The sequence below is a fragment of the Bradysia coprophila genome, unplaced genomic scaffold (assembly GCF_014529535.1).
Source record: "Bradysia coprophila strain Holo2 unplaced genomic scaffold, BU_Bcop_v1 contig_235, whole genome shotgun sequence".
Classification (NCBI taxonomy): Eukaryota; Metazoa; Arthropoda; class Insecta; order Diptera; family Sciaridae; genus Bradysia; species Bradysia coprophila.
In genome coordinates, this window is record NW_023503496.1 from 2,190,575 (window position 1) to 2,203,093 (window position 12,519).

The following is a 12,519-nucleotide window of genomic DNA, read 5'->3' on the forward strand; positions in this document are numbered from 1 at the left end:
TTATGGAAACCGTTTTAAAACGTCTTGCACAAAAAATATGAAGAAATACACGAGCACACAGAATGTTTCTCTCTCAGTACGCTTAAGTTTGACACCAATTTGGTTTTATGATGTCTAACATAATATTGTAATGTTCTCATAATAAACGATCTCGATGCGTGAATTGAGTGTGTATAATTACAGAAATGCACCAAATATGTAAAAGTAACGAACGCAAAAACCTAACGTCCTTGTCCAATTTATTTCTTAGTAAATGAATCTCTCGTGTAGTCTAGATAACGTAACGCAACACAAATCCGAATAGTGCAACAACCAACCAACAAGCGATACAATTTATTTATTTTTCCCAACCACTTCGTAAATACAAAGCGAACAATGTCGGCGAAATTAATTGGATTTTGAAGTCTTTTTTTTTCTCGCTCGAAAAATCCCATCGTAACACAAGACATTTTACACGATAAATTACCACAATTTAATGCGAACTTCATGAGGTAATTTGTCACTTAACATTTTTATCGCAAAAAGATGTGTGTTTGTGTGTGTGTGACTCTACCAGTCTCCCAGTCTCCTCTCGGATTGCAAGATAAATGAGAATAGAGTCATCATCTCACACAAAATTGTTTTTGTTTTTCGTGTGTTGGCAAATAAATTGCTTTCGGATGATTGCGTTTTGGAGATCAATTGCTTTTCCCTCAGCTTGTTGTAATGATCATCGGATGTAATTGTTGATGAATGAATTGTACGCCAAAACTTGAAATATTAATAGACGTGAAACGTGATGGATGAATGCAAACGTTTCCTTGCATCATGCACCCTTTCTCAATGATGTGTTCTCAATATATGTGTACATGGAACTCGTTGTGTTTTGGTTGTGTGTTGCCTTGAAAAATGGTTTTCCAACAATCATTAATAATGTCTTGCGTAAAGTGAACCCATAAACCAATCATAGTATATCTAGACCGAGTAATTATATGTGTTTTAGTCCAGTCGCTATCATGTTGGTTTTGGTTCGATCGCGTTGTATGCAGATCATTTTCAAATAACGGTTCGTAGTGGCATCTGTCACACAGTACATAACCTAAAAGTCTTTTCGTGATAAGTCGGAACAACGTCCCAGTCGCTACATTTTCAACTCTCTGACTGTGTTACGTTTCGGACATTTTAAACGTACTTGATAATGATCGATTGAGCTAGCGCATGGAATGTAAAGGATGTTATGTAAAGAAGTTTTCGTCAACTTGACCAAAGTATATAAACACTGAAGGTAATGCAGACCCTCAGCGGATCAGAGAAATTACGGATCCAAACTTTCAGGTGAATTCATTTTCGTTATGTTGTCGAACTTAGACTTGTGCAACATAACGTCGCTAAATCTTTCCAAATTCACCACTAGATGCAACTTGACGCAAACATATTCACTACGTGTGCAACATGACGGAGCTAAAATTCACCTGAAAGTTTGGATCCGTGTGTAACTGTGGATTTGCATTACCTGCAGTGTTTATATACTTTGAACTTGACGACGTCAAGGTATTTCTCGTCAAGTAATAAAAGTAGTGGGATCGGGTAAGGTACACTGCTTACTTAATGACTACGGAATTGTAAAACGTGGGAAAGTTGTTTCGTCAGGCACTGGACGTAACAGGACAACGCTACTACCACTATCACATGACTATAATGAGTAGACCGAGAGATCTTTCACTGACATTTCTACACCATGAATCGTACATGGTCTGCCATCTTAACCTTGGTTGCTTATTGTCTATTATCTATGGGTTCTGTCAGGCATCTACAAATCATAAGACATGTTATAGGCCGAAGGCTCATCAGCAATTTTGAGTTGCTGAGAGCGACGTTTCTATTGTAATCCGTTTTGTAGTAACAGAGAGATGATAATTTGGCAACGTCCCAGGCGCGAAATTATCATCTCTCTGTCAAAGCGTCCCAGTCGCTAATTTATCATCTCTCTGTGTAGCATCGTTAAACAATGGAAAACGTAGAGTATATGTCGACCTCAACAACGCAAAATTGCTCATGTGTTTTCGGCTTTAAACGTCAGCCTTACCTCGCGTATTCACCTCTTTCAACTGCCTGCTTTCTCCTGCAATGTGCAACAAAATCAATTCAACAACAGCATCATCATCAAACACCCGACTACCATTTAAAAACCAATCACCATGGCGAAAATCTATCGATTCCGAAACAACAAACATCATTTTTGCAACAACAAACCGAAAAAACCTTTGAATTCTCATAAATCAGAAACTCTCGCACATGCAACGTGTTTTTATAACCACACCAAGAGCATCATCATTAATTAAAGAATAATACTTGTACGGTGCAGCAGTTAGTGCTTGCATCGGTCGTAAACGTTCGTATATTTATGTTCAAATTGATACCAATTACTTTACACTGATGATCACACAAAAGGCCTATTATTATGTCGCTCGTTTCCGAAACTTTCACCATTACACTCGACTCATTTTTTGTCTTTTCTTCAATTGTACAAAGTGAAGAGAGCAAAAAAACGTAATTTATTAATTGCCATCATCCTAATGCGAATTTAGATTAATCGTTTTTAAAATGCAATCATAAACGAGCATATCATTATAACCATTTATAACTTGACATACACCCAGCGCTCGGCGACAATTAATTTCACGTTTCGTAGTTTTTTCGCCTGTGCGAAACGTTTTGGCGGTCGGATTTTCTTTTGGTAGAACAGTGAGTGGGACGGGTTGGGCGGTGATCGAAAATGAGTGTACGATTTTTTGTGTGACACGACTGTTGGTGAAATGAAATTCTAACAAACCAGTTGATGGAAACGACAGTATTCTAACAACGAAAAAGTGTTTCCAATTCGAGTACATCTTTTGCATGAACCGTGCTTAATAAGTAGCTTCTTTGAATCGTTAAAATTGCGAATTGAAGCTACGCAGGCTAATTTTTCCTTTTTTGACTTATTCTTTTTGTTAACGTTTGCTTTAATGTGTTTTTTTATGTAATAATTAGAGAAAGGAAACTGTGACCTTTATATTTTTTTTCTTGAAATAAATGGATAACAATAACAAGTACTGCTTATTGAATACAGTCAACAAATCTTTTCTTATAAACGCTTTTCTGATCCCCTTCTTAGTTCTTGAGCCTAGGGACAGTTCATAAAGTATGTCTGTGTGACTATCACATTGTCAACCATATTTTGCATCTCTTTCGCCAGCGTAACATATTTAGTTAACAATCCCCAGTTATTTCGTTAACATTCGAAGTACTAGATTTTGGGTAGAGGCCGTGTGCGACGCACGCACCGTTAACAGTAAAATGTCATTTAGTTGCGGTAAACAAAAACTTCTATTTGAGACTCGCGGACTGCTTTAGTTCCAAGTCCTCCGTTATTACAAAAAATGAAATTGAAGTGAACTTTCGTAAGATTAGGCCGGAAACACATGAGATATTTTGCGTTGTTGAGATTGACAATTATTTTCCATCGCTTAAGCTGGAGACACACGAGCAATTTTGGATGTAAAAGCACTGTCAATTTTGAGTTGATCGACAATTATGCGCAATTTTCCATTGTTTGGCCTGTGTTCAATATCGAATTACAGTAGAAAATGCATTATGTGTAGGTCCCGTCAGCGCAAAATTGCTCGTGTGTTTCCAGCCTATAGTTTTTCGTGTCATTTCGTCAATTTTGCAATGCACTGACAAGGCTGAAAACTTTGAGTAGTTGACAGCGGATACAGATACGCTGGTGGCACAATACACCTTTAAAATGGCTGATTACGCATACGAAAACGTTCCATCTTCTAACAAAATGGCGATCTGCGTGACCTCCTTAAAGTTTACAGCCTTGACCATAATGACGTAGACTTTAACTCTACAACACGACCAACAGACTTTCACACTTGTTTTCAATGTGGCCTGTGAATTGTACAGTTTCTAGCCATTTCCCAGACGGATCTGAACTGTGAGTTCAAAAACACGGAAACTCTTCACAACAAATCAATCACATCAAACACACGTGAGTGATTCCTTAATCGAAAACTTCGTTACGCATTCTGCAATGCTGTGTTGAATCGACAGACAGCTACGAGAATGTGGGTCATAACGACAGAATGTTTAACTCGTTTCCAAATTGATTGGAATCAATCGAGAAAACAAACAATGCCGACCGACTGCCATTCCCAATTTGCATGTGAATCAAAATTTAAATTAAAAATTTTTTTTGTGTTTGATTGAATTCCACTTTTCGAAATGAAATGCACGAATTTAGAATTCACGCTTTTCGCAGCCAATTTACCATCTAAAAATTGTTTTTGTTATTGATGAACCTTTTATTCGCCTAATTACTTTCTTTCTCTGTCGCTGGCTCTCCTCTCTTTCTTTCTCTACTCTACCCGATTGAACAATGCTCCGTCGCACGAAAGTCAATATCCGAATCAATCAACACTTTAATTATTGCATGATTAGGCATCTTAAATCAATTTTCTTGTTTCCATCAGACAATCTAAACTGTCGAGTGTCGATGTGAAACCATTCGTTAAAAGCACTTTTTTCTCGTTCTTTCAATCAAATGTGTATATAACTAAACTGTACATAAGAATGCCTAATAACGGTGTTGAAGATGATTTCAATCTTTTTTTTGTGTGAATTGATAAATTGTTTAATTCAATTTATTTGTCGTATAATAACGATAGTGGTCGTGATTTCGTTTGATTGGATTTTGTTTGTTTTAGCAATTTACTATTGTCATACGATATGATGATGGTTCGAGCTTGGAATATTTTTGCATTGACAGTTTTATTGACAGTTGCACTCCGTATCTATATAGAAGAATCAAAACCCAAGTTGCATGTGTGTATATTTGGGACTTATTAAGGTTTGAAAAAACTTTCACTTGGCTACATATACGTATGTGTTGAAATTACATTTCAACTATGATTCGCTAGACTTTTTCGTGAGCATATCGGTATAGTGTTCGATAGAGCACTGTATCGAGGACCACTGTCGCCATGGCCTGATGAGAAATGATATTTTTGAACTGCATATTAATGCAAAACATCGAAAGACGTATCAAAGTTTCTTACAGATCGAAACAGTGGTCAAAACGTCTTATAATCAGTTCTATCTTTAAAATGTTTCCTGTGGACAGACTGTTAACTGAGCAGCACTGCCATTCTAGGAACTTGGTTAGACTTCAAACATTAGGTTACACTTTTATGGCAAATTATTAGTTTTATCAAGAAAGAGATGGTCGGTTATGATATGGCTAGACTATGAAACTATGAGACCTGGTAATGTAATCCAAACATGAGGACGATTTTTTCTGTTGTGGAGGACGCCATCTGTTATCGTATCTTTGAATCCAGAGAAATGATATCGTTTCTGAGATATATGACAAGTACAGAGAAATGTCAAGTTGGTTCACAGTTCACATGCGGAGAGATCGATGGAGCATGTTAATGACAGCTGCCACCTATAGGAGAGAATTCGTTTGAAATTCTCTAGCATTCTCTCCCATAGGTGCCAGCTGTTATTCACAAGTTCCTTCTATCTCGCCGCATGCATACCAACTGAACATTTCTCTGAACAAGTAATGACATCTGGGCTGGATGGGTCAAAAATCCATACAAACTGAGCTGATAGCGAGGGATACTACTTCGGAAAACAGAGCAGTTCTGCCTCAGGTCTGATTCTTTCACATGCAACCGGACTGTCATTGGTGCGTTCGACCTTGTTCATAAAATTTTTACATACAACTAGCTCAATTTCAGTGCTACCAACACAGTTCTTTTAGCCTACGTTTCTCTTATATATGTCATGTCGTCAAAGAGTTGCTAATATGACGACTAGGACGTCGAAATGACCCAGTTGTCATATTAGCATCTCTATCAGCGTATGTATCTCTCCTTCATAATATGGTTCTACATCGCAGAGTCGGAGCATGAGCTGCCATTATCATTTCTCTGCTTAGGGCTTTTTCGTAGAGTTAATGTGTGACCGTTGCTGGTGGCCGCATCTACTTTCAATCTATTCCAAACCAGTCTATGAGGTTCGTAACAACGTGAAACTGAAAATTTAAATTTATCATTTCCTCTGTGCGGCACTTGAACATTTTGAATTTTCTAAAATTGCATACTGCGATTCCTCGTATACGTCTGGTTCAATAAACCTATCGTCTCAATTATTTATTTAAATTTTGCCTTCATAACAACAAATTAGCCATCTCCGAAGAAGACGATTTTAAAGTTTATGGATCGTTGAGGAGACAAAAATTCCTAATATCTCAACCAACAGAACGAGTTGAGTAACTTTCATTGATACCATCATCATCATCATCGGATATATCGGAAATGTTTTGTCAGATTTTATGGCATACGCTAACAACGAATTGATTCGGTGATTATGAATTCAATTTATTGGATTCAGTGTTGCGCCTCTGAAACAAGAAAATAATCCGAAATTGATTTGTTTCAGTCGTGACAGTTATAAACAGAAATCACGGCCGATATAAAATGGTCATTTATACTCTCTGCACGATAAATTTGTTTTTATTTATCGCCTCCCACCTCAGAACACAGATCTGCGTTGTTATAGCAGATGTTATTCGGTGATTTTTATGGCAGAAGTTTTATGCTTCTCAGATTACGACTTATCTTGATTTATAATATTGATATTCAGTTCGATTTGAATGGCATTCTAACAAAAGTTATTTTCTCTTTTATTTGCAGAGTCGGGACACAGCGGAAACAATAACTTAAACAATATGTACAAATATTTAAAAAGTACTGGGCAGGTAATTAAATACATTTCGGTTTCTTTGTAGTTTTACTCTTTTTGTGGGAAATACGGATATGAGGCGCCGTTGAAGTGTGTAACTTTTTGTAAGTGGAAAACCCCAGAGTATTTACTTTGCAAAAACCATCGTGTTGATAGCAGAGAAATTCTGACAGCTCTGCTGCTGGTACGCAGCCCAAGTTTCGGGTGAATTTGAGTTCAGCGTCACATTTCGTTTGGTGTAGCGTCCATGAGACGTCCATGATTGTTGCAAATCGACAAAAAGTGCGACGCTTATCGGTACAAATATCGACACTAAATATAGATAGGTGGAATGTATGTTGATCGTGAAAATTGACAATTTGACGATTTTCAAAATATCCAAGCGGTGTCACTGGCGATGTATAGTGTCAAAATTGACAGAATTCTTTTATCCATACGTCGCTCTCTAAACGGCCAGTTACTTGGCACTTTGACTGGTACAATTATTTTCCGCTACGCGTAGCACCCTTCGATGCAAATAGTCAATTCGAATCAATTCGAATGTGGTGAATACTATGATAGCTTGACTATCTTGCACTCGAATTCCTCCGAAACTTGGAATCCGTGCGCCTTTGCGGATTTGCACTACCTTCAGTGGCTTAAGCGCTTTGAGATTCGGTTCAACTTGTTTCTCAATTTCTCTATCATAAAAGTTAACTCTCACTTTCGTTTTACCCGCTTAAGGTGATTCTGTCAGCATTACTCTAGTTAATAACGATCAAGAATCTGATTGAGATGAACTCCACCAAAATCCGTCAACAGAATGGCAGAAGACGTATTGATTAGAGAAATGACAACAGATGTCACTGCCCTGACCCTACGGGCGGAAGCAATGCCATCTGTTATCATTACTCTGGAATTGATAAATCAAATGATTCGGTTGTATGCAGATTGCAGATAGATGCAAATATGACGACTGGGTAGTTTCGATGGCCAAACTCTCTGATTGTATGGGACATGGATCTTTTTGACATTTTCACGACTTGTCAGCAAATTTTCTGCAGCTGAATGTGACGATTTTGTAGGTTACAGTAAAAAATTTCAAGAAACCACCGTATTCAGCTTTAAAAACATTGATGCTTCCTTTTGTAGTTTTCAAGTTAAACTAGTATACGTCGTCCCATAGTCAATATGTCAAGTTCGGTGAGTTTTTTTACCCTTTTCTCTAGTGGCGAAATCGATGCATTTTCATAGCTTATCAACGTAAAAATAACGGCATGTTCCATTGAAAGTGTATCCTTTGGTGCAATTTTTGTTATTTTTAATTTTTACAATCAATGGAGCATGCCGTTAGTTTTATGGTGATCCGTATTCAGCTATGAAAGCATGTGGGGCGCCACTAGACACTAGAGAAATGGGACTAGTTCTATGTTGAATCGTAAATTCAGCGATGAAAATGCATTTTATGTCGCCACTAGAGAAAATAGTAAAAAAAAAACTCACTAGACTTACCCAAAGGTATTCAGTGACTATTTTTTGAAAAACATTTTCTTCAATTTTCGCAAAAAATATTTTTAGAAAAATGTCGGAAAATTCTGGGAAAATTGAATGAAATGGAAGACCATCTGTGTGAACATCTTTTTATTTGATAAGGAAGTTAAGCCTTGACTTGTTAGGGCTTCGGGATGTATGACAAGAATAGATTACGAAGAGAAAGTTAAACAGTTTTCGTTTGTAGGTAATACTTATGGTTCGTATACGCAACACTAAATTAACACCTCGTCTCCACAACTTTCATGATTTTGCAAAACGAAATGGTGCACTGAACGCCTCTTGAGTTCATAATAAACTGTAAAATTGACCGAAAATTATATTTAAATTAATTAAAATGATAATCGATACGATTCAATGACTCTTCGTGGGTGCGATACACACATGACCATTGGATTACCTGAAAAATGGCCAAATCATTCAGTTTTTGATGTATTTTAATAGCCTCTCCATGATATTACTCTGCATTAAATTAAAGCTGATGAAAAATTCACAAAACGAAATGAACATCGAAGCAATGAGTTGAAAATATGTATATTGTTCATGTTCACCTCCCGCCCACGTGTGTGTATTAACATTGAGAGCACGTGTGTCAAATAGAGTTAATAGTCAATTTGAATATTGAACCGAGGCACCAGATTCGTTGAATAATTCGGGATATTAAAATAATAAATTTTTGCTAATTATATGCGAGAGATAAATCCTGGGGATGAAACAATGATGACGTATCGTGCTGTATACATATATACAACGTTACATGAAGTTTGTGTTCATTTATTCCGTTTCATTTGTGAAAGCGTCCGAATTAAAGCTTAATTTTCACTTAACAAATTTTGTCGTAAGAGAGCTTCGTGAAGGATTTTTATGGGTTACAAAACTAGGGAGACTAGCTTCAACCAATCCTTCATGGGGCTCCCTAACGGCGATCATTTTAAAGTGGAAACCAGACTTAATACTCCCATTCCAATTACTATTTTCCCATTTTTTCTAGGGTATAGACCAACACGAACTAAATTAATTTACTTTCCATATTTTTCTAGTTTTGATTGTTAAAGATTTTCGCGAAAAATGATTGAAAAATGACTGAAAAGTAGCAAATGGTCTACTGGATGAAGCAGTGTTAACCAAGAAAAGAAAATACGAAATTCCACCAAGAGCGAAAGTTTGCAGTCAGAGCGAAACGAGGGTCACAATTCGCACAAAGTGTTCCCTATTTTACCCCCTTGGTTAACACAGTATTTTTCATGCTTGCGTGCAAACAACAAAACGACATTTTTGCGCCCGAAGACTGAAATTACCTCCCAGCTGAAATGCCTATAAAAAAGCTAAACAAAAGATAAATCTTTGAGAACAAACAAAGCTTTTCGCTTTTCCCTTTCCCATGGTTCACGTTAAGTGAAAACACTTGAAGCAAAAGACGCTGTTTCGACCTTCGAATGTGATGGTGGTCACAGAACAGTACAGAACTGTTCATCTTCAGTTGCTTCCATCACATTCGTTCACAAGACAGCATAAAATCGCAACGTTGAACAAGTTGTTGACGGATGATGATGATGATGATGATCATGATGATGATCATGACGCCGAAACGTTCAATTTTTCTGTACATCTCTGAGAGAGATTTTTCTTTTTTATAGATTGTGGATTTGAGCACTATTTCACAGGACTCTAACTGATTAAGAGGTTCCGAGTCTTCAGTTTTGATACAAACCAAATACTATGTCGCCATCTCGTTTCATTCGAATGAAACGCTTGTGATTATTCTTAATAATATTATGGGTTATCCTTAATGACAATAAAAATTCGAACATTTGTTTTGTGGCTCCCAGTTCCATCTATGTATTTCGAAGTTTAAAACTTTGCGCGGATAGTTTCGAATAATAAGCCATTGAAAGGAATTTAAAAAATTATTAGATTAATTACAATGCGTTCAATCTATATAACAGTGCTAGTTAGATTATTACGAAAATGAATTGGTATTTCAAGCCTCACTTTATATACGGGCAAACTGACTAAAATAAAATTGGTAACATGGCCTTCATGGATTGATTAATATATCCAGGCTAAAGAACAATTTAGCAATTTTGGATAATTATGGACTGAAGATGGTTAGAGGTCGAAACAGCATTTTATCTCCACTCTCGCTTCACGCGATCCATGGGAAAGGGAAGAGTAACTATGCTCTATACTCTGTTTGTTTGGCTTGGTATATTCGTTTTAACTTAATTTTTTCTGCATGTTAGATAACACCACCTCTGGAATTAGTATGTTTTCCAGGTAAAATAAAGTTCTGTATCTTCGGAATATTGAAGTAATGTTAGTTACGAACGAAGAATTGGTAACATGGCCTTCATGCAAGTGAATGGGGAAGAAGAAAATAGTTGATTGCAAGTAGACGAATGCGAGTTCATTCTCTGAACCTCGCCCAATATATGGTTCAGATCAACTATATGCCGACCGGAAATTGTAAAAGAGGAATTTTCTGTGTCGTGCTCATACGTCTTTATTGTCTTTATTAGGATTTCTAGAAATTTTAACAATTTTTACGGTTGTTTAAGCGAAAACTCGGAAGCATAAATTAATATCACCGCACATTCATCCGTCGTACGTTTGAAACATGAGATTTTATGTATTTCTTTGTTGTCATTTTCAAATTTTTATTTTTCCGTTTTTCTTTTTAAAAGTACGGTTAGTTTTCACGTTTCGAAGTTTTAATATGTCACCAAGCATTCACAAAATTTTTCGAAGTGAACAAGGACGCGGTGTCGAAATTGAAAAATGGCTGATTTTAACACAATAAACAGTTTTTAAATTTAATAGTGACTGTAAATGCTCAAATTTTAAGAATGTCGAACCAAATTTCAGTGAAAAATGTGTGCAACAACGTATTAGTGTTACTAGTTTGTGAATTTTTTAATTAAATGCATAGAAGTGTGTACCTAAAGTTTAAATTCTGTACTCTTGCAGAAGTGATTTAAATAGCAAAATTAATTGAATAGAACTCTAAAAAGTGATAATGTGAGACCACATTTCGGTAAATTAAGGCCAAATTAAGTATTTCCCCTCATCAGAATGTGTTTTCCTACTTTAGTCTTACAGATTTATGTTCCTGAATATTGCTATTTTTTCTTCAATTTTTGGTTTGTGTCTGAGCTGAACGCTCGGAGCCTCTTAACGCTGTAGGCAAGTCGGTCACTTCTGTCACTTCATCGAACAATATTTTCATCGACAGTGTGACCGAAAATTTAATTTCTTAACAAATGATTTTGATTTTTAAATTTTGTTTCTCAAAAGACCGACTCGAAGGCAGTGTCATCGCTGATTTTTGCGGTAGTGACGATAACAATTTCCAAAATCTATTTTTCCAGCCGCGATAAAGTGTACATGCTTTGCTATTGAAATGGCTGTCGATTGGTTTATTGTTAATGTTGTTGTGGTTTCGTCTCATTTCAGTTTAAAAAAAACGTCGTTTGCTGAATTTTTCATCACTCGTAACAAAATGTACTATTTCACAACGCTTCATAGTGAGGGATTCTTTTGAATACCGAAATCGGACTCATTTTCTAGTGGAATTTTCTATATGTGCCTAGAAAGGACTTCGACCCTAGAAACAAAAAAATTCTTCGAAGCTTGTGTGGCTAGCGAGAGGTCATTAAAATCCGAAAACTTGCACTTTTCTTACAAAAATTTCTCCAGCTACACGAGCCATACAGGGTCGTGTGGAGTGTCATTAGAAAGGTAATTTTATGTGCTTTTGGGCCAAATAGGGTCTTATGTGGTTTGGATGCATATGCGATGAAACAGAAGTTGAACTGTTTAAGTGCCCATATTTCATCGCATTGTTCAAATGTTAGAATTTTCGTACTACGCGCAAAATTCCATGTTCAAATGTTACAATTTTGCATTCTACGCGCAAAAGTCCATGTTCAAATGAATGCAAAATTGTTAAATTTGAACATGGACTTTTGCGCGTAGAATGCAAAATTGTAACATTTGAACATGGACTTTTGCGCGTAGTACGAAAATTCTAACATTTGAACAATGCGATGAAATATGGGCACTTAAAGAGTTCAACTTCTATTTCACCGTAGATTAACCATAAAATTACCTTTCTAATGACACCCCACACGACCCTGTCCGGCTACGGCTCGTGCAATTGGTAAAATTTTTGTAAGAGAAGTGCAAGTTTCCGGTTTTTGATCACCTTTCACA

At 36.5% G+C, this 12,519-nt stretch overlaps 1 protein-coding gene across 1 annotated transcript in view; it reads left to right on the plus strand.

The window, feature by feature from the left end:
- LOC119077397 (heparan sulfate 2-O-sulfotransferase pipe) overlaps positions 1-12,519 on the plus strand; it is a 118,454-nt gene that overhangs the window by 90,314 nt on the left and 15,621 nt on the right. The window contains exon 3 of the mRNA XM_037184603.1: positions 6,729-6,793. Coding sequence (XP_037040498.1) covers positions 6,729-6,793 — 65 coding nt within the window. The remainder of the gene's footprint in view (positions 1-6,728; positions 6,794-12,519) is intronic.